Source organism: Mirounga angustirostris, unplaced genomic scaffold (assembly GCF_029215605.1).
Source record: "Mirounga angustirostris isolate CCGP_5_RB_7025 unplaced genomic scaffold, mMirAng1.0.hap1 SCAF_12, whole genome shotgun sequence".
Lineage (NCBI taxonomy): Eukaryota > Metazoa > Chordata > Mammalia > Carnivora > Phocidae > Mirounga > Mirounga angustirostris.
This window is the reverse complement of record NW_026991720.1, coordinates 12574634-12594010: the sequence shown is the minus strand read 5'-3', so window position 1 is coordinate 12594010 and position 19377 is coordinate 12574634. Positions and strand designations below refer to the sequence as shown.

At 39.5% G+C, this 19377-nt stretch overlaps 1 protein-coding gene across 1 annotated transcript; it reads right to left on the bottom strand.

The window, feature by feature from the left end:
- Nucleotides 1-11968: 11968 nt before the first annotated feature.
- CLEC5A (C-type lectin domain containing 5A) lies at nt 11969-18773 on the bottom strand. The gene is made up of 3 exons (XM_045865191.3): nt 18717-18773; nt 14863-14966; nt 11969-13802 (listed from the first exon to the last, which is right to left on the bottom strand). The coding sequence occupies exons 1-3, from the start codon at nt 18750-18752 to the stop codon at nt 13688-13690; spliced, it is 255 nt and encodes an 84-aa protein (XP_045721147.2). The 5' UTR covers nt 18753-18773; the 3' UTR covers nt 11969-13687.
- Between the last annotated feature and the right edge of the window lie 604 nt (nt 18774-19377).

The window sequence follows — 19377 nt, the reverse complement described above, 5'->3', positions numbered from 1 at the left end:
ACTCATTTAAATCATAAAAGAACTCCTTTTGGTAACTACTATTATTACCCAAAGACCTCTGGCATAGAGACAGTAAGTGACTCATCCAAGGTCACATTGTTAGTATGCAAAGGCCCAGGATCTAAACCAAGGTGGTCCAGCTTCTGTTTCTTCTCTTAACCACTATGCCAGATAGCCTACACTGCTAAATCATGAAATGCTATGTATATCTTTATCTGAGCTACCTGTTATTTATTCTTGTTTCAATCAGGATAGTCTAGGTTATGTTGTGGTAACAGGTAATCTCAAAACTGTTTTATCCCACAACAGTAAATGTTTATTATTGTTCTCATTATTTGTCTGCTATGGGTCAGTTGCTCCTCTGCTCCTTATCATCTTTATTATAGTTTAGGCTAATGGGGCAGTCTCTAACTGGGATTTGGCTGGTCCTGAGATAGTGGGGAAAGAGGATGGTAAATCATGGTCAGATTTCATTCACCTAAGTAAGTGAGGAGGCCAAGCCTGCTGTCAGTAGGAATGCCTAATTTCAATCCAGAACTATAAAATTTTATGTATCTGAAAAAATTAACATTAAATGTTGTAATTTTCTTTATTATAGTCTGTTTCTTCCATAACTTAGATATATACTTATAAGTAGTTTAAAGAAGGGAAAAAATTGCACAGAACATTATTTTCAATCCTAAATGTTTAAAAACCCATCATCTGGGGAAAGTGGACATCTACATGCGAAATAATGAATTTGAACCCTTACCTCACACCATGTACAAAAATTAACTCAAAATAGAACAAAGACCTAGATGTAACAGCTAAAACTATAAAATTCTTAGAGGGGAAAACATAGGGAAGATTTTCCTGACATTGGATTTGGCATCAACTTAATAGATATGACACCAAAAGCACAGACAACAATAGGAAAATTAGAGAAATTGGACCTCAAGAAAATTAAAATCTTTTATGCATCAAAGGACACTATTAAGAGAGTGAAAAGGCAACCTACAGAATGGGAGAAAATGTTTGCAGATCATATATCTGATAGGGGACTTGAATCCAGAGTATATAAAGAACACTTACAACTCAACAATAAAAGGCAAACAATCCAGTTTAAAAGTGGGTAGATAATCTGAATAGACATTTCTCCAGGGAAGACATACAAGTGATGATTAAGCACATGAAAAGATGCTTCACATCATTAATGATCAGGGAAATACAAATCAAAACGACCATGAGATACCACTTCACACACAGTAGGATGGCTGGCAACAAAAGGTTGGAAAATATGTTAGTGAGGATGTGGGAGGATCCATATCCACCACTGATGGGAAGGTGTCATGGTACAGCCACTTTGGAAAAACTTCCAGTTCCTCAAACAATTAAACATAGAGTCATATTATGACCCAACAGTTTCACTCCTAGGTATATACCCAAGAGAAGTAAAAACATGCATCCACACAAAAACTTGTTCATGAATGTTTATAGTAGCATTATTCATAATAGCCAAAAGGTAGCAATAACTTACATGCCATTAGCTGGTGAATGAATAAACAAACAATGGAATATTTTCAGCCAAATGAAGGAATAACTGATATGTGCTACAACAGGGATGAACCTTACAAACATTATGCTAAGTAAAAGAAACCAGTCACAAAGGGCCACATATTATATGATTCTATTCATATGAAAGTCTAGAATAGAGAAATATATAGAGACAGACAATAGACTAGTGGTTGCTTAGGGCTGGGGAAATGCAGGGATAGGTGAGTGATAGTTAATGGGTGCAGGCTTTCTTTTTGAGGTGATGGTTGCAAATATCTATGAATACACCAAAACCCATTGAATTGTGCACTTTAAATGGGTGAATTTTGTGGTATATTAATTATGTCTCAGTAAAGTTGTTAAAAATAGTATGTTAGATGGTGAAAAAGTTCTGTGAAGAAAAGTGGACTAGGAGTGTACAGGACCGTCTGTTGAGGGAGTCCTGAAATTTTAAGTAGGGTTGTCAGGGAAAGCTTGAGAGACTGAAGTAGTGAGCCATTTGGATATCTTTTACAGAACATTCCAGGCATAGTGAAAAACAAATGGAGAGGTCCTGGGAAGACATAGGTAAAGATGCTGGGATGGAGTGAGCAAAGGGGAGTGTAAGAGAAAATGAAATCAGAGAGGTAATCAGGATTTAGATCCTGTAGAGCCTTGTATGCTTTTTAAAGACTTTTGCCTTTTCCAGGAGTGAGTTGGAAACTATTGCAGGATGTTGAAAAAGAGTGACAAAATCTGTCTAATGTTTTAAAAAGATTATTCTGACTACTACATAGACAGTTGATTAAGGGACAGTAAGAGAGAAGGAGGGAGACCACTTAGGAGGTTATATCAGTTAGCTTCTGCCATCTAAGAGCCATGCATAAAACTCTAGTGACATAGAACAATAAACTTTTATTTTATGCATTTTAACCTATCTAGGCTAGGGTCAGCTGGAGGCTCTGGTAATCTAAGTTGGGCTTGTGTACGAGTCTAAGGATTGGATGGCAGTTGGCTGACCTAGGTTGGGATCACACTGATGTCTCAACTGGGGTATCTCTTCTTCTCTTCCTGACACCAGCAGGCTTGCCTGAGCCCTTCTTGCTATGACAGTGGCAGAACACAAGAAAACACAGATGGAAACACCAAAGGCCTCTTAAGGCCTGGGCTCAGAACTAGCACACTGAAGTTTTGGTCTCATTCTATTGGTCAAAGCCAGTTACCTGGAAGAATCCAGAATCAATGTATGGAGAAGTACGGCACTTGAGGAAACGGGGGCAGGAAAGGATTGACCAAGACAGTCTTAATGTTTCCCTTGGCTGTCTGAACTTTAGGCAGGCTCCTTCCTGATTCCAGATCCTTGACATCCTTTTTCTTAGATTATTTACTTTAGAACACTTATAATTGCAAATTCTTTTCCTGCACCTCTTTCATACTCAGGAGTAGCTCAATATGCTCACCCTGTTGATCGGCCTCTCCCCACTAAGGTACTTCAGTACTTTTCTAGCAGCTCATCTCAGCACTTAAAAACTCTCCCATTCTCTGTTTCAGTGGGGTTGGGTTCAGGCTGAGTTCTGGCTCCCCTCTCCTACAGCAATAACTTTGAATAAAGTCTCTGTTACCTGTTTAACTTTGTCTGGGGAAACTTTTGCTTTGACAGGTTGAGAGTGAATATTTTGAAGTCTAATTTACCACAAAGACCATTACAATAATATAGTCTAGAGATGATCATCACTTGGATCAGAATGATAGCAGTGAAGGAGTGGTGTGTTCTGTTTCTAAATACAGTTGACCCTTGGATGACATGGGTTTGAACTCATGGGTCTACTTACACATGGATTTTTTTCAATAAATATACATATAGTACTGTAAATGTATTTTCTCTTCCTTATGATTTTCTTTTTTTTCTGTTTTGTCTATTTTAATGTGAAATTATGATTTTCCTAATAATATTTTCTTCTCTCTAGCTTACTTTGTTGTGAGAATACAGTATATAATACATATAACTTACAAAATATGTGTTAATTAGATGTTCATGTTATTGGTAAGGCTTGTGGTCAATAGTAGGCTATTAATAGTTAAGTTTTGGGGGAGTCAAAAGTCATATGTGGATTTTTGACTATGTGAGGGGTCAGTGCCCCAACCCCTGAATTGTTCAAGGGCCAAATGTATATATATTTTTCTCTGTCTCTCTCTATCATCTATCTATTTAATCCTTATCTATCTAGAGACAATAGGATTTGTTTGGATATAATATGGAAAAAAAGGATAGAATAATGATTATATATTTTTTAGAAATATTTAACTGGAAGGATAAAATTCTATTAACTGAGACAGCACTATGAAATGAGTCAGTTTGGGGAGAATATCAGGACCCCAGTTAAGAACAAACTAAGTTTGAGATATCTACTATTAAATATCTAAGAGAATATGTTGAGGAGGTAGTTAAATATAAAACCCTGGAGTTCAGGGCAGCTTAAGCTGGATATAGAAATGTGAGTCAAGTGAGTGTAGGTGGTATTTAAATCTATGAGAATAGTTGAGTGACCAAGGAAGGAGTATAGATACAAAAGAAAAAAAAATGTAAATGATTAGGCCCTGAGTTTTCATGATTAGAGACACCGAATAGATAGGAATCAACAAAGGAGACTGGGAAGTAGCAGCCACACAACTAGAGGCAAACCAAGAGAGGGTGTCTTGAAAGCCCAGTGGACAATGTTTTTTAAGGAGTTGATAAAGTATGTCACAGGATCCTGAGAGGTCAAGTAAGGTGACACCTAAGAATTGACCAGTGGATTTAGCTCTTTAGAGGTTATTGATGACTTTTATTGACAATGCAATGACCTCACAAGAGAAGTTCTTATGAAACACTTTCTCTATCACTCTGGAACTCAGGGAACATTATCCAAATCTTTTATACCCTCAACTTCTGAGTGTTTTACTGATCCTCATACTTTATTTGAAACATACATCCCCTAAGGACTCCCACAGCTCCTCTGATGTCATGACTTTTTTTTCACTCCTCTGAGCCTGAATGTGGGTTAGGTGTCTTTCTTGTTTGTTATTACCTGCTCATAACCATTATGCATCCACCCCCACCCCCTGCTTTAAGTTTTGTCAAGCTTTAAAGCTGTTGCTCTACCTGCCTTTTTTTTTTTTTTTTTTTCTTCTGGCTAGTTGCTGTTATCTGCAAACCTTTGGACCATTTTAACATTTAATTTTTTTTTTGAAGATTTTATATCTAGATCACCATCATTTTCTATACTTCTACTGTTAGCTAATTCTGGTTGCCATCATGTACCACTCTCTTTCTCATTCTGTTACAAACATACTAGCCTCTTGGTATTTCTTGAACACTAAGTGCAGTCTTGTCCCAGGACCTTGCATGCTCTTTCCACTGGTTGAAATTACCCAAGATATTTGCACGAAGCAGTCAGTCTCTCACTTCCCAGAAATTACTTCTTCAAAGTAAACTCAAGGAAGCGTCCTCTAAACACTAAATGAAAAATAACAAACTTCCACCTTCACTCTGACAGCCCTTGTCCTCCTATCATTCTTCATTTTTTTTCATAGTACTTATTACCACCTAATATATATCAATTAATTAATTTATTATTACTTATCCCACTAAGATGTATGCTTCATAAGGGCAGATATTTTGTTTCTTTTTTCTGCTGTATCCTCAGTACCTAAAAACAGTGCTTGGCACTAAGTTGTTTTTTTTTTTTTAAAGATTTTATTTATTTATTTGAGACAGAGCGAATGAGAGAGACAGAGAGCACATGAGAGGGGGGAGGGTCAGAGGGAGAAGCAGGCTCCCTGCTGAGCAGGGAGCCCGATGCGGGATTCGATCCCGGGACTCCAGGATCATGACCTGAGCCGAAGGCAGTCGCTTAACCAACTGAGCCACCCAGGCGCCCGGCACTAAGTTTTTGAGAGATTAGGTAATTTCTCCAAGGCTTCTCAAACAAAGATTCTACCTTCCTACTATCTTCTTTTTTTTAAAAACATATAATGTATTATTTGTTTCAGAGGTACAGTTCTGTGATTCATCAGTCTTACACAATTCACAGCACTCACCATAGCACATACCCTCTCCAATGTCTATCACCCAGCCACCCCATCCCTCCCACCCCACCCCCCACTCCAGCAACCCTCAGTTTGTTTCCTGAGATTAAGAATTCCTCATATCAGTGAGATCATATAATACATGTCTTTCTCTGATTGACTTATTTCGCTTAGCATAATACCCTCTCGTTCCATCCACGTCATTGCAAATGGCAAGATTTTGTTTTTTTGAAGGCTGCATAATATTCCATTGTATATATATACCACATCTTCTTTATCCATGCATCTGTTGATGGACATCTTGGCTCTTTCCACAGTTTGGCTATTGTGGACATTGTTGCTATAAACGTTGGGGTGCATGTACGCCTTCGGATCACTACATTTGTATCTTTGGCGTAAATACCCAGTAGTGCAACTGCTGGGTCATATGGTAGCTCTATTTTCAACTTTTTGAAGAACCTCCATACTGTTTTCCAGAGTGGCTGCACCAGCTTGCATTCCCACCAACAGCGTAGGAGGGTTCCCCTTTCTCTGCATCCCCGCCAACATCTGTCATTTCCAGACTTGTTGATTTTATCCATTCTGACTGGTGTGAGGTGGTATCTCATTGAGGTTTTGATTTGGATTTCCCTGATGCCGAGCGATGTTGAGCACTTTTTCATGTGTCTGTTAGCCATTTGGATGTCTTCTTTGGAAAAATGTCTATTCATGTCTTCTGCCCATTTCTTGATTGGATTATTTGTTCTTTGGGTAGAAAGGGAAAAGCGAAGGGGGGAAATCGGAGGGGGAGACGAACCATGAGAGACTATGGACTATGAGAAACAAACTGAGGGTTCTAGAGGGGAGAGGGGTGGGGGGATGGGTTAGCCTGGTGATGGGTATTAAAGAGGGCACGTATTGAGTGGAACACTGGGTGTTATATGCAAACAATGAATCATGGAACACTACATCAAAAAGAAAAAATAAATAAATAGAAAAAAAACCACAAAGATTCGACCAACAGGTGTCTAAATAAAAATATATGTTTTTAACTAGTACACTCTACATCCTTTTGGCAGTATCATGGTAATGCAAGACTAATTAGTAGGTAAATGATGTAGTATTAATCAGAGACCAGCATACAAGAGTGAGAGGAATGATGTTGAACATCGTCTGTCTGTAGCTTCAGGGCTTTGGAACAAAGAAGCAGAGCTCCAGGCAAGACAGTAGCTAAAAGGATAAGGGTCAGAATGACTTATTCTACAGTAAGTGAGAAACATTAGGAGAAACAACTGGTGACATGCTTGGTTTACTCAAAACCACAAGATAAATCATGTCACATTATCCTGAAGTATCAATTTTATTGATTATAAGTAGCTAAACATTGTGCATATGAAAACAAATATAGACATACTTACTAAACTTTGTAATAGACATTAAAGAAGATCTAAGTAAATTAAGATATATGTCAAGTTCAAGGATAGAAAGATTTAACATCATAAGGATATAGACTCCATCCCCAAATGGCTAGAACTCATACAGGAATTCAGCAACGTGGCAGGATACAAAATCAATGCACAGAAATCAGTTGCATTTCTATACGCTAACAATGAGACAGAAGAAAGAGAAATTAAGGAATTGATCCCATTTACAATTGCACCAAAAACCATGAGATACCGAGGAATAAACCTAACCAAAGAGGTAGAGGTTCTGTACTCTAAAAACTACAGAACACTTATGAAAGAAATTGAGGAGGACACAAAGAAATGGAAAAACATTCCATGCTCATGGATTGGAAGAATAAACATTGTTAAAATGTCTACGCTCCCCAGAGCAATCTACACATTCAGTGCAATCCCTATCAAGATACCACTGACATTTTTCACAGAGCTGGAACAAACAATCCTAAAATTTGTATGGAACCAGAAAAGATCCCAAATAGCCAGAGGAATGTTGAAAAAGAAAACCAAAGCTGAGGGCATCACAATCCCTGATTTCAAGCTATATTACAAAGCTGTGATCATCAAGACAGCATGGTACTGGCACAAAAACAGACATATAGATCAATAGACCAGAATAGAGACCCAGAAATGGACCCTCAACTCTATGGTCAACTAATCTTTGACAAAGCAGGAAGGAATATCCAGTGGAAAAAGGACAGTCTCTTCAATAAATGGTGCTGGGAAAATTGGACAGCCACATGCAGAAGAATGAGCCTGGACCATTTTCTTACACCATACATAAAGATAAACTTAAAATGAACGAAAGACCTAAATGTGTAACAGTAATCCATCAAAATCCTAGAAGATAACACAAGGAGTATCCTCTTTGACCTCAGCCACAGCAACTTCTTTCAAGACACATCTCTAAAGGCAAGGGAAACAAAAGCAAAAATGAACTATTGGGACTTCATCAGGGTAAAAATCTTCTGCCCGGCAAAGAAAACAATCAACAAAACTAAAAGGGAACCTACAGAATGGGAAAAGATATTTACAAATGACATAACAGATAAAGGGCTGGTATCCAAGATCTATAAAGAACTTCTCAAACTCAACACCCAAAAAACAAATAATCCAATCAAGAAATGGGCAGAAGACATTTACAGACATTTCTCCAAAGAAGACATACAAATGGTCAACAGACACATGAAAAAATGCTCCACATCACTTGGCATCAGGGAAATACAAGTCAAAACCACAATGAGATACCACCTTACACCAGTCAGAATGACCAAAATTAACAAAATAGGAAACAACAAATGTTGGCGAGGATGCGGAGAAAGGGGAACCCTCTTACACTGTTGTTGGGAATGCAAGCTGGTACAGCCACTCTGGAAAACGATATGGAGTTTCCTCAGGAAATTAAAAATAGAGCTACCCTATGACCCAGCAAATTGCACTACTGGGTATTTACGCCAAAGATACAAATGTAGTGAAAAGAAGGGGCACCTGTACTCCAATGTTCATAGCAGCAATGTCCACAATAGCCAAGTTGTGGAAAGAGATCAGACATCCATTGATAATTCAATGGATAAAGAAGATGTGGTATAGATATATAATGGAATATTACTCAGCCATCAGAAAGGATGAATACTTACCATTTACATCGACTTGGGTGGAACTGGAGGGTAATATGTTGAGCCAAATAAGTGAATCAGAGAAAGACAATTATATGATTTCACTCATATCTGGAGTATAAGAAACAGTGTAGAGGATCATAGTGTAAGGTAGGGAAAATTGGGAAGTCATCAGAGAGGGAGTAAAACCATGAGAGACTCTTAACTCTAGGAAACAAACTGAGGTTTGCTGGAGGGGAGGTGGGTGGTGGGATGGAGTATATGGGTGATGGGCATTAAGGAGGGCACGTGATATGATGAGCTCTGGGTGTTAAACACAACTGATAAATTATTAAACACTACATCTGAAATTAAGTATGTACTATATGTTGGCATTGAATTTAAATAGAAAAACCCTAGGAACCTGTATTCATCAAAAGACAGCTCAGAGGTGGTGAAATGGGAAGTTATAACTGGGAGAAGAGATTTTCAAATAACATAACAAATGACGTATAATATAAAGAACTTCTAAAATCATTTTTAAAAGTACAAACAAGTCAGTAGAAAAATAGGCAAATATTACAAATGCACATTTTGTAGAAGAGGAAATATTTTATAGCCAACAAACCTGTAAAGAAACATTCAACCACAGTAGTTAGGATAGAGAGTGCTAGGTGATCACCAAACATTTCTTCTTTTTGTACGCATAGGTAAAATAAAATTTCCACTCTTCCCTGCAGATAGGAGTGGCCATGTGAGTAGGTTATAGCCAATGGTATGTTAGTAGAAATGATGCACACAACTTCTACATCTGGTCCCAAAGACTTCATGCATAATCCTCCTCTCTCTCTTTTTCACTTACATCCTTGAGGCCATATGTTGAAGATAGAAAACATTCAATCAACATAGGTCCCTGAATGATCCTGTGGAACAGAGTCTGTGCTAAGAGTAGGCACAATACATGACTGTACATTAATGAGAAATAAACTTTTATTGTGATCAGCCACTAAACATTTGTAGTTTTCTATAGCATCTAACACTACTCCAAAGAATACATTAATAATTAGGGAAAACAGATTAAGACCATATGTCAATAAATAATAATCTCATATATTTTTATTATCTGTTTATTATGGGACTGAAAACTGACATAATCTCTTTGGAAACTATTCTGCATTATCTTAGAAAATTCAAAATTTATCTACCTTATAACCCAACATTTCTCTCTTCAGGATATACTCAAGAGAAACTCTTGTATATGAACACCAGAAGAATGTTCATGGTAGCACTGTTCATGTTAGCAAAAACCTGTCAGCAACCAATTGCACACCAACTAGAACTGTCATGGTTTATGTAGTCACACAATGGATTATTATATAGTAGTCAACATTAACGAACCTCAACAATATGAATGAATCATTTAACATGAAATGAAAAAACAAGTTCTAAATGATTCCTTACAGCATAATGCCTTTTTATAAAATGAAAAAGAAAACATAAAAATGAGATGAAAATGAATTTTTAAAAAACTGAATGATGAACACGGGAGTAAGAATGGTGGTTGCCTGTGTTGTGGGGAGACAGGTGGACTAGGAAAAGACCACAGAGTTAGATATAAACTGCTATAAAGATTCTAGTTTTCAGGGGTGCCTGGGTGGCTCAGTCGGTTAAGTGACTCTTGGTTTTGGCTCAGGTCATGATCTCAGGGTCGTGAGATTAAGCTCCGTGTACGGCTCGCCCCTGGGTGTGGAGCCTGCTTAAGATTCTCTCTCTCCCTCTGCCCCTCTCCCAACCCTGCTCCCATGTGCGCTCTCTCTCAAAAAAAAAAAAAAAAGAAAAAAAAGATTCTAGTTTTCATATTGGGTAGTTTCATGGGTGTTATTACATATATATAGTTATATATGTGTGTTATATATATATACACATATATATGCATGCATATGTATATATAACTATATATATACATATATATGCATGCATATGTATATATAACTATATCAAAACAAATGCATAAAAGAAGACCCATTGGCATGTGCCAATTATGGGAATATCTTATGAATGAAGGATTTTGATTGATGCAGTCTTTGCACCTGAAGTTGAGCAAGATTGTGGCTTGAGAGATAACACCTCTGCTACCTCAGACTCACTGGCCTGTAGTGAAGATATCTAAAGGAATCATGAGGGCCCCCTGCAGGAGTTTTGGTCTCAATGAGAGGCTACAGTAGATAAAAGTAGACGGTGAGACTTTTACTGCATTATTGCTCAGCCTGTGCTAAGGGAGACTCAGGAAGTGAAGCAGGACTATTCAGAAGACAAAGGCCACCCAAGGATATGGCTTCTGAGGGTGGGGGGTTGGCATCAGCAGGGAAAATAGGCAAAGATTACCTATGCCTGATGTTTTCAGTCGTGAATTGGTACCGATCTATCAACATCTGAGGACAGGCGTCAATGACTTTGCTTATGGGACCAACAGCTCACACAGGCAGGGCGGGTAATGCGAATGTAAGCCAGAGGCATGGAGATGATGGTTTTGACAGTCACAGAATTTTTGAAGCACCTTTTCCTGACTTGGGCACATTTTTATTCCCATATTATAAATGAATGAACAGAAATTCTGAGCAATTAAGTGGCTTTCCTACATTCAGCTTTTAGCAAATTGAAGACTACTTCTTGGATAAAGATCTCAACTTCAAATCCTCCACAAAGTGCTTCCTCTATTGTTTATTGCCATTGAGGTACATAGTGGGCATTTTATTTAATATATATAAGAATTTTGTGAGGGGTGTATTACTGCCTTGTTTTATAAGTAAAGAAATTAAGGGGCAGAAAGAGTAAGAAATCTATACAGATTCACATATTGGAAGCAAAGTCAAAAACTCTAATCCAGTGGTTTACTAAATTTCCATTGCTTAAAAAAAAAACAACAACTCATACCACTGCTGCCCAATAAGGTCACATTTATCTACCTTCTTAAGGAATCAGCAACCCCTGCACCCCCCAGTAAAGAACTTAAAACCAAAGGGACCATATTCCCTGTATGCTTCCTACTCCCACCCCAGCCCACTGGGCCTCTTTTAGAAATTTCACAGAAGTATGTCCTCATCTTGGGGGAAATTTGGGCTGTCTACTAGGGAAATTACTAGATGTCTACATTTCCTGACTATGGAGGTCTGAAATTTATTGTCATAAAACAGGAAGTGTGGCAACCATAATTCTCCCTTCTCAAAACAGAAGGGTTGTGGTTTTCTTTCTGTTGTCTGGGTTCTGGGACTTACCTTTGGTGTAGAATTCTGTTTCTTTCTTTATCTACCATAGACTCAGCCTCTCCACCCCCCACACCCACCTCAACTGCAGCATTTATTCCTTGCTAATACCACATCCAATGCACCCCAAACACAAATTATTTCTGGTAGCTTCCTTCAAGCAACTTCTAACACTTAATGTATTATCTCATTTTTTAAAATTATAAGTGGCCATGCTAATTGTATAAAAATTATGAGGCCTAGGAATATAGGAAGAGAGCTTAATACTGTAATAGACAATAAAACAATAATTTTCTTTGGCATACAACTGATGATATACACAGCCATTGTGGTATGCTGTTTTTAGACACATATTGAGAAGTTTACTTAGGGTACTATAATTTCCATTAGTTTAATACAGTCTTTCATTATGGCTTAATTCTTGTTACTACAAACACAGAGGTGTCTCTTTTTTCCTTTCCATTTACTGAGGAGGGTATGCAGTTGATATTTTGTTGCAAGTGCAGAGAATAGCCAGGATGCCCCAAGACTTTTCTGCCTTTCTCTTGCCTTTCTTCCAGTATGGCCAAATGAACTCTGTTTCCTTCTGCATATGATTTCCATTTGTCTCTGGTGTTCCCTCCCTACTATATGCCTACTTCTTGCCTATATCCTATGTTTCCTTGAGTAGTCCTCCTCTTTTTTACTCCTTGGTCAGCTGGACCAGTTCTAGGTTGGTGTGATGCCAATCAGTATAAGGCTGTGACATCTTTTGGTCACAAGGCTGTACCTGGTAGCAGGGTCTCTCTAAACTGCAGGCAGGAATATCTTGTGACCACTGGAGCCCAGGAGACTATTACAAATTCTTAAAATACACTCAAAAAGCCTGGTCAGGTAATAAAATCTACTAAAATGGAGATTCGGGTCAAAACCAGGAAAATTTAAGCCTGAATGTCTTTTCAGGGCTTTGTTGAAAAACATTGATCAGTTTGCTTGGTCATCTTGGCTGTCTGGTTTTCAAAGGGATTCCCTGGCAGATTCCTGACCTGGCCAGACCTCTGTCCATTCCTGTGAACAATGCTTTCTCTGCTCCAAGCTTGGCTCCAGGAACGCTTCCCTAGGCCTGTCTTCAATTCAGACTGAGGAGGGCCTCTGCTACCCCACCTGAGGTAGGGGTGGGGGAGCATGTGAACAAGGGTCCCTTGGGAATAGAGGTGCAGTCAGGAAGCTGAGTTTATCTCTCTTCTACCCCTGCTACTCTAAATATTGTTTTTACCTGCTCAGTCTGCAGTTTCTCCTCAGTAGTAAGGGCATGTGCTTTGAGGATAAAACAGAGCCTGGCAACAGCCTAAACCCTGTTGATCAGTCAAAAATGCTCAGTTCTGTGGAAACAGACTTTGTCACTATATCAACTGAGTTGTCTCCATAAAATGACCCTGTCTCCTGGAGATGGCTAGCACCCAGTCCCCTAAAGCAGAATATCATTTCCCTACATAGGCAAGGACCTCTCATCGTAGATAGATGGAGAAAGGGATCATTGACTAGATGCCTGGTGCAGATCTAAAACGAGTCATGGGTGTGACACTCACAGGAAGTGGAGTCTTGGGGGAGCTGCTGGCCCAGAATGGGGAGTTTGCCTCTGTTGTGTGATGCGAGTATATTTGTGGAGGGGCTGTGGAGCAATTTGTTAGGGAGCTCTGTCAGTGACCTGTGGAAGACTGATACACTAATTTGATATTCTATATTTCCTGGACCAATCCCAATTATATATTTTTTTGCTTTCTCCAAAAGCATATTTGTCATTCTTGTCAGAGGCCACAGAGAACTGCAATCATTTGGCTGCCTTCTCACAGATCCAGCGGAAGTTGATGTCACATGGTGCAGCATCGTATGTCTTTGTTAGGCCTATAGTCACACAGTTGAAATTCTGATGTTGATTGGTAACACTAAATGGGAGAGAAAGTGTGGTGAAGGCCAATCGTTTCAGCTCTGCCTTTACTGATTCCATTCCCCCCTCCCCCATCCCAAATCCAGCTCCACACCCGCCCTTTCTAGACTCACGGTCTTGGATTAACTCACTCTTGTGCTTGGTTAGAAACATCTCATCTGTCTTTTCCTCTCAGAAATATTGTTTTAATACTGCATAGGCTATGTTCACAGTAGGAGGAATGAGAGCAGGAGGAAAGAGGTTGCTTTTCCTTTTGTAGGCACCGGCTGGCTTTAGGAGAAAGTGTGTTGGCCTTCTCCCACCTCTTTTTCTGTCATTCAATCTGACTGGAAAGAGTCTGGTTTCACGGAAACATCATGAGTTTTGGAGTCAAGGGGATGTGGGATTAAATTGTGGCTCTACAGTTTCCCAGCTTGATGATATTCAGTACATTTTTAAGCCTCCCAGCTTCAATTCAACTGTTAAATGAGGATGAATAAAAGCTTTTTCTACAACATCTTTGTGAATACCGTAGGAAATGACATGAGTAAGTGCTTAGCAAGTGCCTGGCATTTAGTAGACATTGAACGAATCGTAATTTCCTTCTTTCTGTGAGAAGCCCAGTTATAGGCTAGGGAACTGACTTGCTCTCTGTCTGACTCAACATCTTCATATGTACACCAGGAATGTCATGTTCTCCATCAGTACTTTACATAAAGAAGCCCCATCTGGGGAATTTATAAGAACTTAGTAATAAAGTATGGTCTATGTGTTAAAGGAGACTTATGAGATATATCAAACAAATGGTATGTATATGGATTTGTTTGGCTCTTGATTTGATGAAAATAACTCACTGTATGACTACTCTTCTCTCTACTTACAAATGTTTGATATCTTTCTTAATAAAAGTTTACCAAAAAATGTGTCTCTGGAAATAGGTGAGTTGGAAGAAAGGAGAGGAATAAAACAAAAAACCAAGTCTCAGCCTTTGTGATATTCCAGGACAAACCCACTGAATCTCAGGACAGGTTTCTTTAGGTGAACTAAGATCCTTAGAAAAATGTGAGATATTCACATACTTGCCATTGAATATGGAGTTGTCAATCCAACGCCAACTGTTCTTTGCTTGCTGGTATAAGCCAATAAAATACTTCTCAGCACCAGTTTTGTCCTGGAGAAATTTCTAGAAATTAAAAAAAATAGTTCAACAAAAAGTTTTTTTGCTGCTGTCTCCCTTTGCCAACAGGCCCTGATTCTGGGAACATGGAAGACTGATAAAGGACTCTGAGGCTGGCTACAGCTGGCACTCACCATAACCCCTAGAGTAGTTTTCACTAGGTACAGAGCAACAGGATCACCTGGAAATCTTGCTAAAACACAGCTTACTGGGCTTCTGGTTCAGTAGGTCTGGTGTAGGGGACCAAGAATTTACATTCCCAACAAATTCCCAGTGTGATGCTGATGCTGCGCTTCAGGGATCACATTTTGAAAATGAAGAGGAAGGGTACTATATGATCTAAAAGAGGGCACTTTTGAATACTTCTTTTTTATTTGGAACGCCTCTCTGCATAGGATTATTTCATTGCCAGAAATTTTACATTCCAAATGAGGTTGATCAAGTGAATCTCTTGAATACTTTTCAAAGCAATACAGTTAGGGAGATTTAAAAGTGTGTTGAGAAATAGTCAGTGGTTTTTGAGTATTTGCTAAATTGACACCAATCCATGATATAATAGTTTCTTTATTAAACTAATGAATCACAAATCACTCCAGCTTGAAGTCTGGGAGTCCCTGGGCTCTTTCCTGTACTCTTCACATACCTCCTGTAATGAGTGGATATCCAAGTTCACTTGGATATTCCCTCCATCCCCAGGGCTATTGCCTTTATTCCTCTTTTTCCTATATTCTCCTTCCCTGAAATATCTCATTTCATTATTCTTTAAAATTAGTTACTGTACTTACTCATTTAACAAAGATTTCTTGAGTGTCCAGTGAGCCATTGAACAAGGCTGGACATATGGAAACAAATTGGTTTCTCCTTAAAGAAATTATGATCTAAAACAAGGGTTGGCAAAGTACAGCCAGTAGTTTAGCCTGTTTTTGTAAATAAGGTTTTAAGGGAACACATCCAGGCCCATTTTTACATGTCATCTATGTCTGCTTTTGAGCCACAGGGGCAGCATTAAGTAGTTATGGTGGAGATCTTATGACCTGACATACATAAAATATCTACTCTATGACCATTTAAGAAAAACTTGCTGACCCATGGTTTAAAATAAGGGTTCTTAACCCTTACCTCTCTTACACTAAGTCATGGATGGTTACCAAGGGGATCTCTGAAGCTGTTAGAACTTTATTCAAACTATCATGCTAATGCAGTGTTTCTGGGATTCTATAGATTTCTGGACATCTCTATAGATTTGGCCACCATTTAAAAAGGTCAGCGATCCCAACATGGTGAAGATTCACTGGTCTAATAAGAGAAGACAGAGGATTTAACCAGCATGGTGGCAGGTGTCCTAGGTGTAGTGCTGGCGAACATGTGCTAGATATAGCACAGGCAGAAGGGAGGAAATGATTGATTCTACATGGATTTGGGGTTTTCTAGAAAGACTGCAGATGAAGTGATCCTGGGGATGGATTCTGAGAGATAGGGGAGGTTGTGGGTCAGGATGGACTTCCTGGAGGAGGGAGCATTGGATCACAGGCAGACTGCAGAGCAGCCTGGAGCATTTGAGGAACTCTAAGATGCTTAATGTGGTTGTGCAGAGGTAGAAGGGAGGTGGGTGGAGGGATAAGACTGGCAAGAAGGCAGATGCTAGACTGTACAAGGCCTTATGTGTCATGCCAGAGAAACCAGACTTTAACCCAGTTTAATTTGTAAAATAGCACAGACAGTTCAAAGGCTTAGAGATGTTATCGTGTGGGTTCTATGGAGGATAGGTAAGAAGGGACAAAATCAGGAGCAAGGAGAGGAGTTAGAAGAATTCTGAAGAAATCCAAGTGAGATATGAACAATTTACTGTGGAGAGAGAGGGGAAAAGACTTGGTTAGCAGCTAATTTAGGGGAGAAGAGAAGAGGTAAAGTCTCAGAAAATCATCAGCATTCAATCTTGGGTAACATGACTGCTTGCCAATACTTGGAACGCAAAAGGAGGAAGCAGGTGAGGTAAAATATAATTTGGCTCAGTTTTGAAAATGGTGAGTTTGTGATGCTTTTGAAACATCAGAGTGGATTTTGATATACTGTTTGTTCCAGAGATGACTAGCTGGGGATACAGACTTGAGATCACTAGCAAATCCTTGGTGTGATGAGATTTTTCTGGAGAATACCACGTATGACACTTGAGATGCGCCTGAACTTGAAAGTTGAGTAGAGGAAGAGGATGTCAACTTCCTCTACTCAACCCTTTATCCCTCTCTTCTCTTCTTTTCCCCTCCCCTGACCCCCACCCCATACTACTCCTGGCTTTCTACCATAAGACATTTTCCCTTCCCATTTGTATACTTAGCCGCAGAGGTAGCATCCTGACCCCTACTCTTTGTTGGACACCTGTTACCAAGACTCAGAGAGGGCCCTCTTATGAATTCTCCTCAACCACAGGAGGACTTTATAGAGGAAGGGTGAAAGATGGAGCACAGAGAAGTAGGTGTGCAGTATCTCCCACATGCCTAGCACTCAGTAGATGCTTAGGATTTGAGGGAGAGGCAACTATAAACTAAAATAACTTACGATCTAAAATTGATTAGAGTGTGGGTTTTAGAGTTGGTGAGATCTCAATTCAATTATGTCCTGTCACTTAGGAGGTGTATGACCTAGGTTAAATTATTTTTCTGTGCCCTAGCTTCCTCATATGTAAAGTATGGATAATAATAATACCTCCTTGGAATCCTTAGGAGGATAAAAAGAGATAGTAAAATAAAGGCTTTTGCATTGTGTTAGTCATCTTTATTATCATAATTATATACTGCAATCCCAATTCTATGACCTGATTCTTTGTTTTTCATATGGCTAATTTTGTTAATTTGCATCTTCCTTATTTATGAGGCCAACTTGGATGATGCATTAGCTCTAATGTAGAGCTAATGTAGCTCTAATGATACATTAGCTCTAATTTACAAATATGAAGTATTCCATAGTTTTTAAACAACTTTTAAACACATTTGGTCATTCCCTGCACTTTAAATATCCTGGCCCATCCCCAGGATACCAGTGCACTGCTAAGCCTTATGGAAAAGACTATAGAGTTTGGATTTCCCTAGCTCAAGTGATCTGAGGCATACACCCCACTGCTACTGAGAAGAGTCTCCCACCACCAGATTGAGAGCAAGGACCTTGGGCTCTCAGCCAGCCACCTCTCTATTCCTCACCTCCACCTGGCCCTTGCTCCATCAATCAAATTGACCCATTGCCCCACCATCTCCTCCTGCTGAGGCTGCTGTAGGGTGGGCCACTTTACTGTACCCCCCTAATGCTCTCACCAGTTTCTGTGGCGTGTCCACAATGGCCAAATTGGATCCTTCTGTTTTGCAAAAGTCCCTGCTTTTGTTCCAGGACAGTTCAAAAGGGGACAACAAAAAGCATCTTCTTTGATAAAAATACCACCCTCTGGAGCAGACTAAAGAAATCCAAGATAAGACAGTATAGGATTAGTGGTTTGGAGTGTGAACCCTGGAACTGAGTCAAAACATAGCGGGGCATGAGTTTCTTTATAGAAGTTATATCAATGCAAATCATCCTCCATCCTGGAAGAAATCCCATGCAGTCTAATCTGAATTTCCCTGTGGACAAAGTGAAGGGGATGAATTAGAAGATCTTTATGGCCCCATTGAGCAAGAACGTTCCATAAGCAAGGAGGTAATGGGAAAAGTGTCTAAGAACTCACCACATAAGAACCTGGGATAGAGGAGAGATTATCGTCATACACTGTACCTGTTCCGGAGCTCTCTCTGGGAACTGAGCTGACATTACTGCTCCCGATAGTGTGAGGAACTGAAACAAAAAGAAAACCTGAAGGTAACTGCATTATGAGTACAACACAAACATCAGAGCAGCTGTTTGGTCCCTGCAACTATTTGTCTCTGGGCAGTGGTGATGGGAAGGCCACCATTGGCTAGAAGTTTTCATTTTCTTTCTTTGAACTTTCCACCTAATTACTACCATTTTTAGTCATGCCCCACACCCCACGTCCTATTTCATATCTTTTTTGGAGGGGGGAGTAGGTGTGAAATGTTGAGAAATAGAACAGGAGAAAGGAACAGGAACGGGTGAATTTAGTACCAGAAAGGACACCTCTCATTCCTTTCCATTTATGCCTTCGACAGTGTTGCCCCCGCCCCTCCTGCCCAGCTGCTGTTTGGAGGACTTGCTGCTCGCGGCTGCGCACAGCATCTGTGCTGTTCTCCCCATCTCTGGTGCCTCTAGACCCATGTGAACACTCTTCTCCCATGGGTGGCTCTTGGCCCCACTCTCATCAGCACCTGCCAGCTCTAAGAAGTGAGGCTAATGGGAACTAGTTTCAGGACCAGGGATATTGACAGACATGGAGGCAGGTGAATGTTCCAGAGATTTCCTGTGGGCAGAGAAAAGTCCA

What these genes read in the sequence shown, in the direction of transcription:
- CLEC5A (XM_045865191.3), bottom strand. Translation starts at nt 18,752, where the DNA reads ATGTCAGCTCAGTTCCCAGAGAGAGCTCCGGAACAG. An exon ending in CAGAGAGAGCTCCGGAACAG is followed by an intron (nt 14,967 to 18,716) that starts GTACAGTGTATG and finishes TTTAATTTCTAG; the next exon opens with AAATTTCTCCAGGACAAAAC. An exon ending in AACTCCATATTCAATGGCAA is followed by an intron (nt 13,803 to 14,862) that starts GTATGTGAATAT and finishes TCTCCCATTTAG; the next exon opens with TGTTACCAATCAACATCAGA.